The sequence below is a fragment of the Panulirus ornatus genome, chromosome 50 (genome assembly GCF_036320965.1).
Source record: "Panulirus ornatus isolate Po-2019 chromosome 50, ASM3632096v1, whole genome shotgun sequence".
Classification (NCBI taxonomy): domain Eukaryota; kingdom Metazoa; phylum Arthropoda; class Malacostraca; order Decapoda; family Palinuridae; genus Panulirus; species Panulirus ornatus.
The window spans coordinates 23,570,510-23,592,189 of NC_092273.1; the positions used below are offsets into that span (position 1 = coordinate 23,570,510).

The following is a 21,680-nucleotide window of genomic DNA, read 5'->3' on the forward strand; positions in this document are numbered from 1 at the left end:
TTTGTAAGAGTGGATGAAGAGTTGAGTGAAAATCATAGTATACATGTGGGTGTGAAGCAGGGCTGTGTGATGTCACTGTGGCTTCTTAACATATATATGGATGGAGTGGTAAGAGAGGTGAAAGCAAAATTTGGGAAAGGGGGTGCAGAGATGGAATGTGGCAGTAAGGTATGGTGGCTGGTAACAAGCCTGGTTGTGAATAATAATGTGATGCAGAATGTTGTAAGTGTGATTTACAATGTGCATACATTAGTGATTGAAGGTAAATAAAAGTAAAAGTAGAATAATAGCATCTGAAAGGAAATAGTGAAAGTATAAATTTTTCAAAACCCTATAGTGACTGAAGAAATTTTACTAAACTGTTACAGATACGGGAGGAGAGAGACTGGAAGAAGTGAGAAAATTTAATCATTTAGGCATAATCTCGGGTAAGTTTGGTGATATTGTTACAAATCTGTGTGCTCCATGTGTTCATATAGATAATGTATGTTATAGGTAGACCACGTGGTGACCAAAGGTCTTAACATTACTAGCTGCACCCACACTGGCTGGAATTTCACACCCCTACGCTGAATCATCACTCAAGTCATGTTTGTCACATAGGCCTGTTAATTTTCCTTGCCTGCAGCACTAACTGGCTGGGGTCAGCCATGAGGCCAAGCCTGGGAAAGGTCGCTTCCCATCATTGTTTTACCGGCAAGATGCAGGGCTGGGCCTTCAGCGGTAAGAGGCCGGACCTTAGGCTTCCAGCCAATCACATCTGGGATGAGGGTATGACAATCAGTCTTTGACCAATCAAGAGTGATTGTCTGTGGCCATCCCTCCCAATCATAGTCGAGATAAGGCAGGTCAAGGCGGGGCTGGCTGTTCCCGATTGGTTCCCCTTCAATAAAAGCCCCTGATGACTGCTTGGCCATGATTCCCTCAGCCATCATGTGCCCAACAGGTTATGTGGGTTTCCATTTGTCTCAACCCATAGCCACAATGAGCCACTTCAATCAGTGAATGATGTGGCGCTACACTAAATTATACGATGTTAAACTGTCATTTTGGGTCCAAGTGCAACAATGTATTGTAAATTGTCATAGAACTGCCCACTGATAACATATACCTTGTGTCATGTTTCTATAGTTGAATTGTTGTAAAGGAAAGAGATCTCCCTGGTTTGAAATCTTACCTGGGCTGTTAAGTGTTAACATAAATATTTGTACCCGATTAATGTGCTTCTTTTGTATTCTTTATTTTTTGTTAAATAAGTAGTTTCAATCCTGGTGTTTAATTTTATCCCTTAACTTTAAGACAGCATTATCCAGTGTTGCATAACAATATGGAAGGAGAGAGCAGTACAGGGTTAGAAGAGTCATTGGGTCCCTTAACAGAATAATGAAATGTACAAGTATAGGTATGGAAGTGAAGAAAGGATTAAGGGACAGAATAATCCTCCCAACCCTGACCTATGTAGTAAAAACATGGATATGGAATGAGTCACAGAGATCAAGAATCCAGGCTGTGGAAACTAGCAATCTGAGATGAGCATGTGGTATGACCAGATGGAATGATGAAAAAAATGAGGGGGTGTATGAAAGATGTGATATGGCAAGGTGGTTTGACTATATGGAAAGAATGCAAGACTTGAAGCTGACAAGGAGAGTGTATGATAGTACAACTAAAGGGGTTGGTGTGAAAGGAAGACCATCTGTGACCAGGGGAAATAGAGTGCAAGATTACTTGAGGGAGAGAAATGGTGGAGGAGTGTGTGGAATAGAATATGCGAGGGAGTCATGTAAGGACAGGGATAAGTGGTGACTCCTGCAGTTGCAATCCCCTTGAAGGGAGTTCCCAGAGGGAACTAGTGTTGTGTTAGAGGTACAGAGATACAGATAGAAAGAAGGAAGTTGATAGTTAATTTGAACAACAGTAAGGAAATGATATGCCACATGGCAGCAAGACAGGATGATTTGAAAGTAAGTCTGAACAGAGAGGATCTGGGGAAAGTGAAGTGCTTCAGGTGGAGTGGATATGAGTGTGGATGGAACTTTAGATGCAGAGTGAAAGGGTTAAGGTTTTGGGTGCATTAAGGAGCATGTGGAAGAAGAGGTCAGTGTCTGCTAGGGAAAAGATGGGTATGATGGACAGTACTCTGCATGAAAGCAAGTCTTGGGCTGTGAATGCAAAAGAAATGTCTGAGGATGATGGCAGGGGTGAGCCACAGTGATTGCGCATGAAATCAGTGTAAGAGTAAGGTGTGGTGGTATGAGCAGTCTGACTGACACAGCTTACCAAAGTATCCTAATTATGTTGGGACATAAGGAGCTGGTAAGTAAAGAAAGACTGACTAAGATGAATAACAAGAGGGAGGGGCAAACTGAGAAGATGGAATGAAGGAGTGATGGAAGCCTTTGTGTATCATAGCCTACACATGAAGAATAGAAGCTATGTCTGAGATAGAATGAACAGGAAGGACCTGATATATGGAAGGAGACAAGCTGTTAACAGGCTAAATTTAGGCACATGAAGCAGTCAAGGTAAACCTTGGAGCAGAATTTGGGGGCTTGTCTATGGGTGGGTGACTTGGATTTCATGACATTACACATGACAGCTAGAGTGAATATGTGCAAATGAGGCATTAATTCATTTGTTCCTGATGCCAGCTCAATAAAGCAATCAAGCTTTAAAAATCTTAGGGCTTCATTGTAAAAACATAAATAAAGAGAGTATTACAAATAGAATGGAAAGATTATTCATTATTTCTGTCTCCTACCATACACGTAAGTGTTAGTTGCTATGCACTAGGATTCAACGTCTGAATTTAAATATCATACTTACACTTGTGAGGACTCTCCTCCACTTCTGATACAAATCCAGTCATGCTCAGTGTGTTGTTCAGAAATCCTATCAGCTTTCACAAATGAATGGTCTGAAGAATTTTGTGCACTTGATGTTGCAGTACTTGTATTTTCCTTGATTTTCCTTGTGCATGTACCCTTTCGTTCCCAGTAGTCATTCAGAGAAATTTTGGATTTAGCTGAAGATGAACTAGTCATGCTTTCACTTATGGAAGAGTCACTTTTTGCAGCAAGTATCGTAGGAGTGGCTGGCTGTGAAATACTCTCTCTAGAATTTATTTTAGTGGCTGAACCATGAGTATTTATAGTTTCTGCAGAAGACACATTATGATTCAATACTGTCTTTGACTCATTACAGGAAAGACTTGTGGATTCATCTCCTGCGTCAGTTGACAGAGTATTAACAGCACCGAGATGGCAGCCTTTAATTTCATTAGCAGTTAGTATGTCTGGTGCAGTATCTGTTTTACTTAATTTTTTGGTATCATCTACTGCAGAACTTTGATTCTGACTTGTCATAGCCAAGGTATTATCAAGCTTGCATATACCCAATGGTGCACCAATGGCTCTCTTCAGAGTCAATGCATCATCTGAGAAATAGACACTCTTTTCCCTTTGGCATTTGATGAACTGACTAATCATTTCTGCATTTACAAAGCTGGTAGTAGTCTGAGGAGCCATACTGCTATCACCTATAGCATCGTGAATATCCATGGCACTATTGACTTTGAGGGCTTTTGCTGCACTTGTTTCATCACTTTTAATAAGAGCTTTGGTACCAATGCTTAAAGAATTTGTGGCCTCACATTTTGAGTTACTGGCTGTGTTTGGTTCTACTAAGTTCTTAGTCTCCACAGAACTGGAAGGGGTTTTACCAAGGTTTGAAGATAAGTCACATGACACACTATAAGACAATTTACTTTTTACATTTTTTAAAATTTCAGGTTTTCTTTTTGGCAAGGATATATTCTTTCTCTTGATGGTATTGGTTTTCACTCTTTTTTTTTTACCCACTGAACAAACCTCATTCTTTACTTTATTGTTGAAATTTTGAAATTCATCATAATTAAGCAGATTTTCAAACTTAACACTATTTTTGGGCTTTCTCTCAGCGTCATTTGAAATCATGGTCATTTTCACAGATGCATGCTTGTCCTTGTCTGTTAATTTTTCTTTAGCAACATCAATTACACAAGCTGAATGTTTTGGTAACTTGGATAAATTATCTCTACTTTTCACTCTGTTTACATTTCTTAGTGAAAGGCCTGAACTTTCAGTGGCATTCTTAGTCTGTTCAACTTGAATATCATTTGGTTGAAGAGGAGTGATCTCACTACTTTTCTCTCTGATGCCTGATGATTTGGATGCTGTACCTGATTGGGTATCAGTATCATCAGAGATACTGTGTCTTTTAATTTCATCTTTAAAATTATCTGCACTTAAAGCACTTCCAAGAGGCTTAATAATTTCTGGTGATGTGGCAGGTTCGTTTTCAGACTTTTCTAGAGTGACAGGAGAACCTATTTTGTTATATGCAGTTTTCAGGGATTTCAGTTTATCTTTTGCACGTGTCTTAGACTTCAATTTCCTTTTTGAAATGCTCAGTGAATCATTAGGAGCAATACAATTTCTACCTCTTCTATTAACAATTATGCTGTCAGTTGTAATGGAAGTCCCCTCTTCTTGGCGTGTTAAAGCACTTATTTTCTCATTCTGACTTGTCTCACCTTCAACAGTTTTAGCCGCTTCTATTAAATCTTCCGAGTCACTGATTGCAGAGTCATTTGAAATCATGGTTATTTTCACAGATGCATGCTTGTCCTTGTCTATTAATTTTTCTTTAGCAACATCAATTACACAAGCTGAATGTTTTGGTAACTTGGATAAATTATCTCTACTTTTCACTCTGTTTACATTTCTTGGTGAAAGGCCTGAACTTTCAGTGGCATTCTTAGTCTGTTCAACTTGAATATCATTTGGTTGAAGAGGAGTGATCTCACTACTTTCCTCTCTGATGCCTGATGATTTGGATGCTGTACCTGATTGGGTATCAGTATCATCAGAGATACTGTGTCTTTTAATTTCATCTTTAAAATTAACTGCACTTAAAGCAATTCCAGGAGGCTTAATAATTTCTGGTGATGTGGCAGGTTCGTTTTCAGACTTTTCTAGAGTGACAGGAAAACCTATTTTGTTATATGCAGTTTTCAGGGATTTCAGTTTATCTTTTGCACGTGCCTTAGACTTCAATTTCCTTTTTGAACTTTTTGAAATGCTCAAAGAATCATTAGGAGCAATACAATTTCTACCTCTTCTATCAACTCTTATGCTGTCAGTTGTAATGGAAGTCCCCTCTTCTTGGTGTGTTAAAGCACTTATTTTCTCATTCTGACTTGTCTCACCTTCAACAGTTTTAGCTGCTTCTATTGAATCTTCCAAGTCACTGATTGCAACCCTTGGTTGAGTGAATCTGTCATCTTTATTCATTAAAGTGTCTGTAATGTTTTCAGTAGTTTTAAATGTTCGGGGCTTTCTTAAAAATAATGAGTTTTTGTTGAATTCACCCTCACTACTTCTGAGTTTTGATGCTATGATGGGAGTAGATTTTGTTGTTGAGCCTGAACTGGAATCAGTCTTATTTGCTGGAAAGAAAGGCATTTCCTTAATACTTTCATAAGTTCCATTACACTCATTTCCATCTGTTAAGGTCACTGGGATATCAACTGTATTATTTTCACTAAGATTAGTACTGGTGACAACTGTTGAAGACTTTGAATTTTGACTCCAACACAAAGTAGGATTAATCTTGGTTGTATGTGGAATTTCAATCTCTGGTATGCAGTAATTTTCCTGACATGGTGACTTCACTACATCAGTAAAAGTGTGACTTGCAGATACCTGACAAGATTCTGATTTCTCATTACTTTCTGTCTGCCTTCCATTATTGTCTGCTTCTCTGCCTTCACAATGCTTCAAAAATGCTGACATTTTTCTCTGATGGAAGCCTGATGCAGACAGATCATTTCCAGACACAAAGTCCTGGAAATAAGAACAATTATAAATATTCAATATTTGGAGAGTAACTTATATGTGGCATTTAAAGATTTACAGAAAGTGTATGATAAGGTTAACAGAGATGCAGTATGGAAGATGCAACAGGTATATGGAATAAATGGATAGTTAGTGCAGTGCGGATCTTTTATTGGAAGAGTAAGTCATTCTTAAATGTCTGATGGAAGGTGGATGAATGGTTCATGTTGAAGGTGGGTCTGCATCAAAGAAAAGAAATGGCATTATGACTGAGTGAAGTTAATGTGTGGGATCTTGGAGCAAGGGGAAAGTCTATGAAACACTATGGGATGCAGGAGCATGGGATGTGAACCAGTTGCTGCTTGTAGATGACAAGTCTTTCTGAGAATACTCAATGAAGAAATTCCAGAAGCTGTTAACAAAGTTTCGGAGAACGTTTTGGAAGGAGAAACCTGGAAGCAAACGTGAGCAAAGTTAAGGTACAAAAGTGCAGCAGGAAGGTGTGACAGGTCAGTTTTAGTTTAAATGTCCATGGAGAAGACATGGATGAACCGGATTGATTTAGGTACCTGAGAGCTCATGTGACAGCAGATGGAACTATGGGACCTGAAGCGAGGCTAAAAGATAGGGCTTAGTAAGATCATGGATCCATTGAGGAGTGCATGGAAGGAATATATGACTGCAGAATAGTTCCAACAATGTTGTACAGAAGTGAGTTTCGGGCCTTGGGGAAAATAAAAAAGTTGGATGTACTGAAAATTACATACTTGTGGGCAACATGTGGCTTATGGTGGTTTAATCATGCATGAAATGTTGCTGTTAAAAGGAAGAGAACAATAAGTGTAATTTAGCAGACAAAACCAACTTGGGTATGATAAAATGGATCAGACATCTATAGATGATGACAGACTGACAAAGCATAGAGTGAGGGTAAAAGATGGGTATCAATAAGATCTGAAGAAAGCACATGATTGGGTTGATAGAGATGCCTTGTGGAAAGTCTTACAAATATATGGTGTAAGAGGAAAGCTATCAGAAGCAATGAGGAGTTTTTAACAAGAGAGTAAGGCATGTGTGTGGATAAGTAGAGAGGAGGATGAGTGGTTCAAGGTGAAGGTGGGTCTGTGGTAGGGTGAGTGATGTCACCATGGCTCTTTAATTTGTAAATGGATGGGGTGGTGAAGGAGGTAAATATAAGGGTCCTGGAGAGAGGGGCAGATATGTAATCTGTAAGGAGTGAGGGGGCACAGGATGGGAATCATTTGTTTGCTGATGACACAGCACTGGTGGAAGATTCAAGTGAGAAACTGGTTTTTGTTGTCTTGAGTTTGGGTGGGTGTGTGAAAGGAGGAAGCTGAGAGAAAAATTTAACTAAAAGCAGGAATATTATGTCTAGCAGTGCAGAAGACAGGAAAGTTGAGATATGTGTTTGAATGGAGAAAACTTGGAGAAAGTGTGGTGTTTCAGGTACCCCACACATCCTCTACCACTCCTGAAACCACACAGTTCCTCCCTATTCTAATGTTCTGTGTATGCCACCTCTCTCTTAATCGCCATCCTTCTTTACAACTTATCAGGCATACTCAAGAAACTTATACTTCTATAATTTGACACTTGCCTGTATACATTGGCACTAAACATGCATTCTGCCAATCCTCAGACACTTCACCATGATCCATACATATACTGAAAATCATAAACAATTCAAGAACACAGTCTATATCTCTGACACCTGTTCCCTCCAGGAACTCCCACCAAGGGATGGCACGGCATAAGAGTCTCCACTTAACCCTGTCCTTACATGCCTACCTCGCATACACCATTCCAAGCATTCTTCCACTATTTCTCTCCTTCTAGTATTCCTCCACCTTATTTGCCCATGTCACGGGTGGTCATCCAATCACAACAACCCCATTGAATGTACTATCATATCATTGTCAACTCCTAGTCTTGCATTCTTTCCACATGCCAAAACCACCTCAAAGTATTATGTTTCACCCAGTCTACCACTCCACAATTCATTCCATTTGCATCTCCTGCCACACTACATCTCTCATACACCCCTTCATCTCTTTTGTCATTCCATCTAGTCACACCACATGCTCTTCTCAAATAACTCATTTCCACAGCCTGGATTCTTCAACTGTCACTCATTACATGTCCATGTTTTGGCTGCATAGGTCAGGGTTGGGAGGACTACGCTGTCCCTTAATGCTCTCTTCACTTCCATACTTACACCTCTACCTTTCATTATTCTTTTAAGGGATCCAATGACTCTTCTACCCTGTACTGCTCTCCCCCTTACCTCTACTTCAATATCACCACACTTACCCAAAACAGCTCCTAGATACTTAAATTCTCTCACTTCTTTCAGTCTTTCTACCCCCATATCCAAAGCACAATTTAGTACAGTTTCTTCTTTCACTCTATATGGTTTTGCAAAATCTATACTTTCACTCTGTTTCCTTTCAAACAACCTTAACTTTTATTTACATTTACCTTCAACCTCCTATGCTTATGCACACCATAAAACACACTTACAACCTTCTGCAACTCCTCTTCACTCTCAGCAAACAACACAGTATAATCTGCAAACAGGCTTGACACTAGCCACTATATCTCACTGCCACACTCTATCTCTGCACCCCTTTCCCCAAGTTTTGCTTTCATTTCTCTAATCACTCCATCGATATATATATATTTTTTTTTTCATACTATTCGCTATTTCCCGCGATAGCGAGGTAGCGTTAAGAACAGAGGACTGGGCCTTTGAGGGAATATCCTCACCTGGACCTCTTCTCTGTTCCTTCTTTTGGAAAAAAAAAAAAAAAAAAAAAAAAAAAAAAAAAGAGAGAGAGAGAGAGAGAGAGAGGGGAGGATTTCCAGCCCCCCGCTCCCTTCCCTTTTAGTCGCCTTCTACGACACGCAGGGAATACGTGGGAAGTATTCTTTCTCCCCTATCCCCAGAGTTGTTTAATTTGTTTATGGATGGGGTTGTTAGGGAGGTGAATACAAGAGTTTTGGAAAGAGGGGCAAGTATGAAGTCTGTTGGGGATGAGAGAGCTTGGGAAGTGAGTCAGTTGTTGTTCGCTGATGATACAGCGCTGGTGGCTGATTCATGTGAGAAATTGCAGAAGCTGGTGACTGAGTTTGGTAAAGTGTGTGAAAGAAGAAAGTTAAGAGTAAATGTGAATAAGAGCAAGGTTATTAGGTACAGTAGGGTTGAGGGTCAATTCAATTGGGAGGTGAGTTTGAATGGAGAAAAACTGGAGGAAGTGAAGTGTTTTAGATAACTGGGAGTGGATCTGGCAGCGAATGGAACCATGGAAGCAGAAGTGGATCATAGGGTGGGGGAGGGGGCGAAAATTCTGGGAGCCTTGAAGAATGTGTGGAAGTCGAGAACATTATCTCGGAAGGCAAAAATGGGTATGTTTGAAGGAATAGTGGTTCCAACAATGTTGTATGGTTGCGAGGCGTGGACTATGGATAGAGTTGTGCGCAGGAGGATGGATGTGCTGGAAATGAGATGTTTGATGACAATGTGTGGTGTGAGGTGGTTTGATCGAGTAAGTAACGTAAGGGTAAGAGAGATGTGTGGAAATAAAAAGAGCGTGGTTGAGAGAGCAGAAGAGGGTGTTTTGAAATGGTTTGGTCACATGGAGAGAATGAGTGAGGAAAGATTGACCAAGAGGATATATGTGTCGGAGGTGGAGGGAACGAGGAGAAGTGGGAGACCAAATTGGAGGTGGAAAGATGGAGTGAAAAACATTTTGTGTGATCGGGGCCTGAACATGCAGGAGGGTGAAAGGAGGGCAAGGAATAGAGTGAATTGGATCGATGTGGTATACCGGGGTTGACATGCTCTCAGTAGATTGAATCAGGGCATGTGAAGCGTCTGGGGTAAACCATGGAAAGTTGTGTGGGGCCTGGATGTGGAAAGGGAGCTGTGGTTTCGGGCATTATTGCATGACAGCTAGAACTGAGTGTGAACGAATGGGGCCTTTGTCGTCTTTTCCTAGTGCTACCTCGCACACATGATGGGGGAGGGGGATGGTATTCCATATGTGGCGAGGTGGCAATGGGAATGAATAAAGGCAGACAATGTGAACTGTGTGCATGGGTATATATGTATGTGTCTGTGTGTGTATATATATGTGTACATTGAGATGTATAGGTATGTATATTTGCGTGTGTGGACGTGTATGTATATACATTGTGTATGGGGGTGGGCTGGGCCATTTCTTTCGTCTGTTTCCTTGAGCTACTTCACAAACGCGGGAGACAGCGACAAAGCAAAATAATAATATATATATATATATATATATCTTTTTTCTTTCTTTCAAACTATTCGCCATTTCCCGCATTAGCGAGGTAGCGTTAAGAACAGAGGACTGGGCCTTTGAGGGAATACCCTCACCTGGCCTAATTCTCTGTTCCTTCTTTTGGAAAAATAAAAAAAAAAACTGAGAGGGGAGGATTTCCAGCCCCCCGCTCCCTCCCCTTTTAGTCGCCTTCTACGACACGCAGAGAATACGTGGGAAGTATTCTTAATCCCCTATCCCCAGGGATATATATATATATTTTTTTTTTTTTTTTTTTTTTTTTTTTTTATACTTTGTCGCTGTCTCCCGCGTTTGCGAGGTAGCGCAAGGAAACAGACGAAAGAAATGGCCCAACCCCCCCCCCCCCATACACATGTACATACACACGTCCACACACGCAAATATACATACCTACACAGCTTTCCATGGTTTACCCCAGACGCTTCACATGCCTTGCTTCAATCCACTGACAGCACGTCAACCCCTGTATACCACATGACTCCAATTCACTCTATTTCTTGCCCTCCTTTCACCCTCCTGCATGTTCAGGCCCCGATCACACAAAATCTTTTTCACTCCATCTTTCCACCTCCAATTTGGTCTCCCTCTTCTCCTCGTTCCCTCCACCTCCGACACATATATCCTCTTGGTCAATCTCTCCTCACTCATTCTCTCCATGTGCCCAAACCATTTCAAAACACCCTCTTCTGCTCTCTCAACCACGCTCTTTTTATTTCCACACCTCTCTCTTACCCTTACGTTACTTACTCGATCAAACCACCTCACACCACACATTGTCCTCAAACATCTCATTTCCAGCACATCCATCCTCCTGCGCACATCTCTATCCATAGCCCACGCCTCGCAACCATACAACATTGTTGGAACCACTATTCCCTCAAACATACCCATTTTTGCTTTCCGAGATAATGTTCTCGACTTCCACACATTTTTCAAGGCTCCCAAAATTTTCGCCCCCTCCCCCACCCTATGATCCACTTCCGCTTCCATGGTTCCATCCGCTGACAGATCCACTCCCAGATATCTAAAACACTTCACTTCCTCCAGTTTTTCTCCATTCAAACTCACCTCCCAATTGACTTGACCCTCACCCCTACTGTACCTAATAACCTTGCTCTTATTCACATTTACTCTCAACTTTCTTCTTCCACACACTTTACCAAACTCAGTCACCAGCTTCTGCAGTTTCTCACATGAATCAGCCACCAGCGCTGTATCATCAGCGAACAACAACTGACTCACTTCCCAAGCTCTCTCATCCCCAACAGACTTCATACTTGCCCCTCTTTCCAGGACTCTTGCATTTACCTCCCTTACATATATATATATATATATATATTTTTTTTTTAAACTATTCGCCTTTTCCCACGTGAGGTAGCATTAAGAACAGAGGACTGGGCCTTTGAGGGAGTATCCTCACCTGGACCTCTTCTCTGTTCCTTCTTTTGGAAAATTAAAAAAAAAAAAAAAAAAAAAAAAAAAAAAAAAAAAAAAAAACCAAGAGGGGAGGATTTCCAGCCCCCCGCTCCCTTCCCTTTTAGTCGCCTTCTACGACACGCAGGGAATACGTGGGAAGTATTCTTTCTCCCCTATCCCCAGGGAAATATATATATATATATATATATATATATATATATATATATATATATATATATATATATCCCTGGGGATAGGGGAGAAAGAATACTTCCCACGTATTCCCTGCGTGTCGTAGAAGGCGACTAAAAGGGGAGGGAGCGGGGGGCTGGAAATCCTCCCCTCTCATTTTTTTTTTTTTTTAATTTTCCAAAAGAAGGAACAGAGAATTGGGCCAGGTGAGGGTAGTCCCTCAAAGGCCCAGTCATCTGTTCTTAACGCTACCTCGCTAATGCGGGAAATGGCGAATAGTTTGAAAGAAATATATATATATATATATATATATATATATATATATATATATATATATATTACAAAGCTATGGTGACACCACACAGCCCTGCCTCACACCTACATGTATTCCAACACTTCTGTTCAACTCTCCATCCACTCTTACACATGCATTTGCTTCTCTACAAAAAGCTTTCACACCATCCAACGGTTGTCCCCCTATACCGTACATCCTTGACACATCCCATAAAGCATTCCACTTGACTCTGTCATATGCTTAATCCAGATCCATAAAAGCTGCATACAACTTCTTAACTTTTGCTAAATATTTTTTGTCACCTTTACTACAAAAAATCTGATCCACATATCCCCTACACAGTCACAACAGTCATCCCCTTCCTTAAGAAATTCAATCACAGCAGCCTCCACTCTGGTCACTTTTCTATATTTCACTTTATGCAAGGCTTTCTCCTCCTTTTCACCAAACCACTTTCCATGACTCTCTTACTTCACATACCTGCCAGACCCAGATGCCATACATCTGCCACCCTGTCTTCAAACACATTCAACAATCCTTCAAACTACTCATTCCATCGCTTCAACTCATAACTGCCTGCAACCAGTTTCCCACTTTCCCCCTTCACATATGTTCCCATTTGTTCTCTTGATTTTCTCACACTATCTACTTCTTTCCAAAATATCTTATTCTCCCTAAAGTTTGTCAATACTTCCTCACCCTAACTCTCATTTGCCCTCTTTTTCAGCCTCAGCACTTTTCTTTAGACCCTCTGATGTTTTCTTTTGCACATCTCCCAACCATTCAAACTCCTCTATGAGTACCATCCATACACCTCTCTTTTTTTCTTTAACTAGCAGCTTTATCTTATCATACCAACACTCACTGCCCTCTCTCACCATCTGCAAGCCACACACTTCTCTCATTTCTTTTTTTAATATTGAAGACTCCAGTCACAGACAAATGTCCACATCAAGGCTGGCCTTAACTGAAATACAGAGAGAATTATAAAAGGGAAAAAGAAGACTAGGGAAAGTAATTACAAATTCTGGAGAAAGTGAAAAACCTGTCTTTTGAAAAGTTATAGCTATTGGGAAAGGCATGAGAAAGAACAGTGTTCCAAAGCTTTAGTGTGCAGGGAAAGGAGCAGGTATCAAATCAGCCCATCTGTGAGTTGTTGATGGCCACACAATAATCATGTGACACAGCAGCTTGCCGAGTATTGCATGGTCTAGCTAGAGATATGGGTACACAAGCAGCCAGCTCTTGGGAGCAAAATCAAATAAAACTTGTAGAAGAGGGAAAGTGAACCAACATTGCAGCATAGGGCAAGAGGGTCAAGTTTGGAAGTTAGCCTGGGACAGTTTATACCACTTTTGACTCAACTCTGCCAAGTAAGGATGCAGAGCTAGAACCACCCCACATGTGACAGCAGTAGTCCATACAAGGATGAAGCAATCCCTTATATAACTGAGCAACTGTTCAGAAGAGTAGTAGTTTCAACATCCAAACAGGACATCCAGTTTCTTAAAGGCTTCTAAAGGCAGACTTAGCTATTCCTGTAATGTGGTGTTTCAAAGAAAGAGTGGAAGTTACAGTAATACCAAGTATGTTCAATGAGTCAAGAGGTGGAATTACAGACCTGTCAAAGGAGAGACGAGAGCTGTGAGGAGTTTTCGATTGAGAGATGGGTAGAAACTGGGTCTTGGAAGCATTAAACTGAACAAATTTTTGTGTACTCCACTGAAATATTGTTAAAGTCTGAGTTTATCGAGGAAGCTGTGTCAATACAAGATGCAGATCGAGTGAGAGAAGAGGGAACAGAATTGAAGGATGTGGATGATGCAGTGTTAAGTCATTGGCATATGAGTACATTGGATTATTTGTGGAAGAGAGGACATTGTTGAAAAAAAGAAGAAAAAGTGTAGGGGACAGGAGAGAACCTTGAGGGACACTGCTGTTGATGGTGCAAAGGGGGTTGGCTGATCAATCAACAATCAGAGAGATAGATCAGCCAAAGAGAGAGCTAGATATGAAGGAGCAAAGTGAGGGACAGCAGCCAAAACAGGGGAGCTTAGAGATGAGACCCCATTGCCACACCCTGTCAAAAGCCTTAGATATGTCAAGGACAACTACCCATGACTCCCTAAGATATTTCAGGGATGATGACCAGACATTAGTAAGATAGAAAGAAATACCACCAGTGGATCTCACCTTATGGAAGCCATACCGGTGATCAGAAACGACTATGATTTTCGAAGTGTTTAAGGATATGGGAGCTGAGGAGGGATTCAATGACTTTGGAAATGGTAGATGTCAAAGCAAAAGGATGATAGTTTGAGGGATTAGAAGTCAACTTTCTTAGGGATGAGATGTATCAATGGATGCTTCCAAGGAGAAGGAAAAGTTTTGGTTTTAAACAGAAACGAAGCAGACGAGAAAACACAGGTGCAAGTTCAGAGGTACTGCTTCCCTAAGACCTCCTATTCCTCAATCATTCCCTTAACTTTATTCATTTTTACATTTTGTAATTATACGCTCAATCCCTTCTGATATTTCTTTACAAAAGTTTCTTTTCCAAACTTGCTTACTTTCACTACCATCTTCTCACTCATATCATTTCCTCTTTTCCAAAAAGCTCTGCAAACCTCTACAAATCTTCACCTTTGCCTTCATCATATAATGATCAACGATCCCACCAGCTGCCCCTCTCAACACATTCACATCCAGGAGTCTCTTTTGTACGTCTATCAGTCAGTATTTATTTATTTATTTGCTTGTCGCTGTCTCCCGCATTAGCGAGGTAGCGCAAGGAAACAGATGAAAGAATGGCCCAACCCATCCACATACACATGTATATACATACACGTCTACACACGCAAATATACACACCTATACATCTCAACGTATACATATATATACACACACAGACATATACATATATATACATGTACATAGTTCATACTGTCTGCCTTTATTCATTCCCATCGCCACCCCGCCACACATGAAATAACAACCCCTTCCCCCCTCATGTGCGCAAGGTAGTGCTACGAAAAGACAAGAAAGGCCACATTCGTTCACACTCAGTCTCTAGCTGTCATGTAATAATGCACTAAAATCACAGCTCCCTTTCCACATCCAGGCCCCACAGAACTTTCCATGGTTTACCTCAGACGCCTCACATGCCCTGGTTCAATCCACTGACAGCACGTCGACCCCGGTATACCACATCATTCCAATTCACTCTATTCCTTGCACGCCTTTCACCCTCCTGCATGTTCAGGCCCTGATCACTCAAAATCTTTTTCACTCCATCTTTCCACCTCTAATTTGGTCTCCCACTTCTCGTTCCCTCCACCTCTGACACATATATCCTCTTGGTCAATCTTTCCTCACTCATTCTCTCGTGACCAAACCATTTCAAAACACTATCTTCTGCTCTCTCAACCACACTCTTTTTATTACCACACTTCTCTCTTACCCTATTATTACTTACTCGATCAAACCAACTCACACAACATATTGTCCTCAAACATCTCATTTCCAGCACATCCACCCTCCTCTGCACAACTCTATCCATAGCCCACACCTCGCAACCATATAGCATTGTTGGAACCACTATTCCTTCAAACATACCCATTTTTGCTTTCCAAGATAATGTTCTCAACTTCCACACATTCTTCAATGCTCCCAGAACTTTCGCCCCCTCCCCCACCCTATGATTTACTTCTGCTTCCATGGTTCCATTCGCTGCCAAATCCACTCCCAGGTATCTAAAACACTTCACTTCCTCCAGTCTTTCTCCATTCAAACTTATCTCCCAGTTGACTTGTCCCTCAACTCTACTGTACCTAATAACCTTGCTCTTATTCACATTTACTCTCAGCTTTCTTCTTACACACACTTTACCAAACTCAGTCACCAGCTTCTGCAGTTTCTAACATGAATCAGCCACCACTATCAGTCAGTATGTGATCTAATATTGTTAGCTTACCATCTTTCCTACTTACCTACATATATAAGTCCCTCTTTTTAAACCAAGTATTCCCAATCACTGGTCCTTTTTCATTACACAACTCAACAAGCTGCTCGACCTTTCTGTTCACATTACTGAATACGTCATGCACCCAATTGCCAAATTAATCACTTTCTTGTTCAAGTCATCCATCACTAATCCCCAATCTCTAGCTTGATATTAACACTGCTGACAGACTTACTCAGCTCTTCCCACGGTACCTGCCTCTCTTCAATGTCTTTCTCATGGACAAGTGCATACATACTAATAATCATCTATCTCTCATAATCCAGTTTCATTTTTACTCAGTCTGGAATTCACTTCCTTTCACTGTTTCACACACTACCACACCTCCTCCTTCAGTAGCAGCACTAGGGTGGTGGTTCCAGTAATTCACATACACTCATGAAATAATGATACGAGTGAACTTGCAACTATACTTCAGGCCACTGTGAAAGATACAAAATAAAGCCTTGACTCTGTATCCATAACAACAGTTTGAAATGCATTCAAAGGCTTGGAACTTCTGAGTTTATTTTTACAGCCTTGTTTGCTCATGGTATGGAGCATGTTCAGGAAGCTTCTGGCACTTACTAGGCAACTGGCAAAGCTGCAGACTTATCAATAATTTTCTGTTGAATTTTATGCATCATTATAGCATGAGGCCAAAGCAGCCTCCTAACCACATCATAAGCATACAGAATGTCAGCTTTTAGTCACCACATTCGTAGTGCAGCATTTTACCAAACAGTAATCATATGAGATGGAGTCATCTTTCACTAACCTTGAAATTCTGCACATGAAGTGGACTCCTTGGGTGAAGCATCACTTCCTCTTTGTCCCATATCAAAACCTTACAAAGGTTGCAAAAGAAAACAGTAGCAGAGTCAAGAAATTCCACACCTGTAATGGAATATCAAACTTTGATATTTTACTCATTGCCCTTGATAATATTTCATAAAATATGCCTATACATCTTTAAGGAAATTTGTGTAAAGTCATTAAAAAAATAATGCCCTTTTAACACAGTTTAACAAAGTTACATATCAAAAACTAAAGTCTGGGAAGTACATATAGTTGCAAGAAAATATAAGTTACAAACCCATCTTCAATTTCATGCCAAGGACTGATAAGCGAGAAATTTCACTCATAAAAAAATACAAGTGTACAGGTACATTCAGCAGTGTACATGTGTATGGATGTATGATTCACATTCACCGAAAAAGTTTTTAGATACAAACTATCCATTTATAACCCTTTCACAAGGCAACTGCGATAGTTAACTGTGCACGGTAAAGACAGGTTTTCAAATAAAAAACTACCTAAGTTTGTTATTAAGATTACATATAACAAAATTATAATTTCAATGAAATCCAACTCAACATGGTGAGACACTGTAATGTGCACTCTTTAACTGATGCTGTATTGCTGTTAGACATATGAGGTACTCCAAGAGTATTTTAGACATACCAAAAGAGATACTTGGTTAAATGTTCTCTGAAAAATATAATTACTATTGGCTTTCATCAGTGATATCAAAGAATATGTAAAAGAAAAACAGCTTCAAAAGGACTACATAACATGAGGTTACAAATCCTATACAAGCATCCTTGACATCTTCACATACATCAAATAGTTTATAGAAAAAGTTTACACCTAAAATGACTGGAAACGTGGCATGCCACTATTAGTATTAGTGACGGTATACTTCGCCTTGAGTCAAAGGCAGCCAATTCAATCATTAGTTTGTAATATGATATCAACCGCTTACAATATGAGGAATTCTGATATGGGTCACCTGCTCCATAACAATTAATGACAGTTGATAGGATAATAACTGAAAACTTGTACATAACAGTTACATACTGCATGTTTCAAGAAATATCAAAAACAAATAATTTGAACAGTATAAATACATTTATTTGAAATCCAGTCTATCTAAAAATCAGGATAAACAACTTATGAAAAATTCCCAATTAAGGATATCTTGCCATCTGAATTGTTGGGCCCAAGTGAGATGCACCAGATAGTCCACATCTAACAAAACACAGTTTGTACATCCCACATAGTTTGTTGACCCTCCCACCAAGAAATGGTGCTGTGCCCGTGTGGTGGCTGGTTGAAACTTTATGCATAAACAATGGCTCAAGCAGTGGATGGCTACCACCCAATTAGTGATTCATTATATTTTTCCACTTTTTACTCTGTTTTCCCTGTTTAGGTAATCTATGGATAATGTCAAGATGTGCTGAGTTAGACTGTATCATGTATCATAATGCATAAATAATAACATGATGTTTCTGATGAATGTTTGTGTCGGCAACACTGAGCTGTTCAGCGTCCCTCTAAATCAATAAATATTTTTTTTCACACCCTTTACAATTTGTTCATCACTATGGACATGTCATAATACATAAACATATACCACACTGCTCTTCCCCAATCTGATACTCTGTATATACTTTCACCCTCTTAATCACTGCCCTTCCATATAATTTCCCAGGAATACTCAACAAACGTATACCTCTGTAATTTGAGCACTCACCTTTATCCCCTTTGCCTTTGTACAATGGCACTATGCATGCATTCCGCCAATCCTCAGGCACCTCACCATGAGCCATACATACATTAAATATCCTTACCAACCAGTCAACAACACACTCACCCCCTTTTTTAATAAGTTCCACTGCAATACCATCCAAACCCACTGCCTTGCCGGCTTTCATTTTCTGCAAAGCTTTTACTAACTCTTCTCTGTTTACCAAATCATTTTCCCTAACCCTCTCACTTTGCACACCACCTCAACCAAAACACCCTATATCAGCCACTATCATCTAACACATTCAACAAACCTTCAAAATACTCACTCCAGCTTCTCACATCACCACTACTTGTTATTACCTTCTCATTAGCCCCCTTCACCAATGTTCCCATTGGTTCTCTTAGTCTTATGCATTTTATTTACCTCCTTCCAAAATATCTTTTTATTCTCCCTAAAATTTAATGATACTTTCTCGCCCCAACTCTCATTTGCCCTCTTTTTCAACTCTTTCACCTTTCTCTTGACTTCCTGCCTCTTTCTTTTATACATCTCCCAATCATTTGTACTATTTCCCTGCAAAAACCATCCAAATGCCTCTCTCTTCTCTTTCACTAATAATCTTACTTCTTTATCTCACCCCTCACTACCCTTTCTAATCTGCCCACCTCCCACGCTTCTCATGTCACAAGCATCTTTTGCACAAGCCATCACTGCTTCCCTAAATACATCCCATTCCTCCCCCACTCCCCTTACATCCTTTGCTCTCACCTTCTTCCATTCTGTACTCAGTCTCTCCTGGTACTACCTCATACAAGTCTCCTTCCCAAGCTCACTTACTCTCGCCACTCTCTTCACCCCAACATTCTCTCTTTTCTGAAATCCTCTACAAATCTTCACCTTTGCCTCCACAAGATAATGATCAGACATCCCTTCACTTGCACCTCGCAGCACATTAACATCCAAAAGTCTCTCTTTCGCGTGCTTATCAATCAACACGTGATCCAATAATGCTCTTTGGCCATCTCTGCTACTTACATACGTACACTTATGTATATCTCTCTTTTTAAACCAGGTATTCCCAATCACCAGTCCTTTTTCAGCACACAAATCTACAAGCTCTTCACCATTTCTAATTACAACACTGAACACCCCATGTACACCATTTATTCCCTCAAATGCCACACTACCCACCTTTGCATTCAAATCACCCATCACTATAACCCTGTCTCGTGCATCAAAACTACTAACACACTCACTTGGCTGCTCCCAAAACACTTGCCTCTCGTGATCTTTCTTCTCATGCCCAGGTGCATAGGCACCAATAATCACCCATCTCTCTCCATCCACTTTCGGGTTTACCCATATCAATCTAGAGTTTACTTTCTTAGACTCTATCACATACTCCCATCACCCCTGTTTCAAGAGTAGTGCTACTCCTTCCCTTGCTCTTGTCCTCTCACCAACCCGACTTTACTCCCAAAACATTCACAAACCACTCATCCCCTTTACCCTTGAGCTTCGTTTCACTCAGAGCCAAAACATCCAGGTTACTTTCCTCAAACATACTACCTATATCTCCTTTTTTCTCAACTTGGTTACATTCACACACATTTAGACACCCCAATCTGAGCCTTCAAGGAGGATGATCACTCCCCGCGAGACTCCTTCTTCTGTTTCCCCTTTTGGAAAGTTAAAATACAAGGAGGGGAGGGTTTCTAGCCCCACCACCCCTGCTCCCATCCCCTTTAGTCACCTTCTACTACACGTGAGGAATGCGTGAGAAGTATTCTTTCTCCCCTATCCCAAGGGATATTTACATTTTACTTACATTTTTCTTCTTTCCCCCACCCACTGCGATCATAAATTGTATTCTGCAAAATATCAACGTCAGATAAGGAGCCTCTATGGTGATAACTTAATAAAGATGTTATGAGATATAGTCAATTACCATTTTTTATATTCTGAGTGAACACTGACACTTTTTGGAAATGCAACTGGAAATTCGTTGCAGTCAAAGGGGTGCCCACCTTCCCACAAGTACCTACAACTAGGTTGTGCCATAGTGGCAAGACTAGCAATTAGCACCTGCCACATGTCTTGCTTTTTGAATCATGCTATTTCTCTGTACTGCCAAACCTACAACTGTCAATAAGAGGTTTTCTTTGACATGTTTTTGTTGCGACTCCAGGTAAATCACTTATCTTTTCTAGGTACTGCATCAAATGGTCTTTCTCCAACTATTCCGTAAGAAACCCAAATATTTTTTTGGGTGGTATCTTTAAGAAGAAAGCTGAGAGTAAATGTGAATAAGAGCAAGGTTATTAGGTACAGTAGGGTTGAAGTCAAAAACGTTATCTCAGAAAGCAAAAATGGGTATGTTTGAAGGAATAGTGGTTCCAACAATGTTATACGGCTGCGAGGCATGGGCTATGGATAGAGTTGTGCAGAGGAGGTTGGATGTGCTGGATGTGAGATGTTTGAGGACAATATGTGGTGTGAGGTGGTTTGATCGAGTAAGTAATGAAAGGGTAAGAGAGATGTGTGGTAATAAAAAGAGTGTGGTTGAGAGAGCAGAAGATAGTGTTTTGAAATGGTTTGGTCACATGGAAAGAATGAGTGAGGAAAGATTGACCAAGAGGATATATGTGTCAGAGGTGGAGGGAACAAGGAGAAGTGGGAGACCAAATTGGAGGTGGAAAGATGGAGTGGAAAAGATTTTGAGTGATTGGGGCCTGAACATACAGGACGGTCAAAGGTGTGCAAGGAATAGAGTGAATTGGAACGATGTGGTATACCGGGGTCGACGTGCTGTCAATGGATTGAACCAGGGCGTGTGAAGCGACTGGGGTAAACCATGGAAAGTTCTGTGGGGCCTAGATGTGGAAAGGGAGCTGTGGTTTTGGTGCATTATACATGACAGCTAGAGACAGAGTGTGAACGAATGTGGCCTTTGTTGTCTTTTCCTAGCGCTACCTCGCGCACATGTGAGGGAGAGGGTTGTTATTTCATGTGTGGCAGGGTG

At 40.6% G+C, this 21,680-nt stretch overlaps 1 protein-coding gene across 3 annotated transcripts in view; it reads right to left on the bottom strand.

The window, feature by feature from the left end:
- LOC139764665 (uncharacterized) overlaps positions 1-21,680 on the bottom strand; it is a 59,794-nt gene that overhangs the window by 14,532 nt on the left and 23,582 nt on the right. For all 3 annotated transcript variants that reach the window (XM_071691533.1, XM_071691534.1, XM_071691535.1), the window contains exons 6-7: positions 16,901-17,019; positions 2,827-5,885 (exon numbers count right to left, since the gene is read on the bottom strand). In XM_071691533.1, the coding sequence (XP_071547634.1) occupies positions 2,827-5,885; positions 16,901-17,019 (3,178 nt within the window). The remainder of the gene's footprint in view (positions 1-2,826; positions 5,886-16,900; positions 17,020-21,680) is intronic.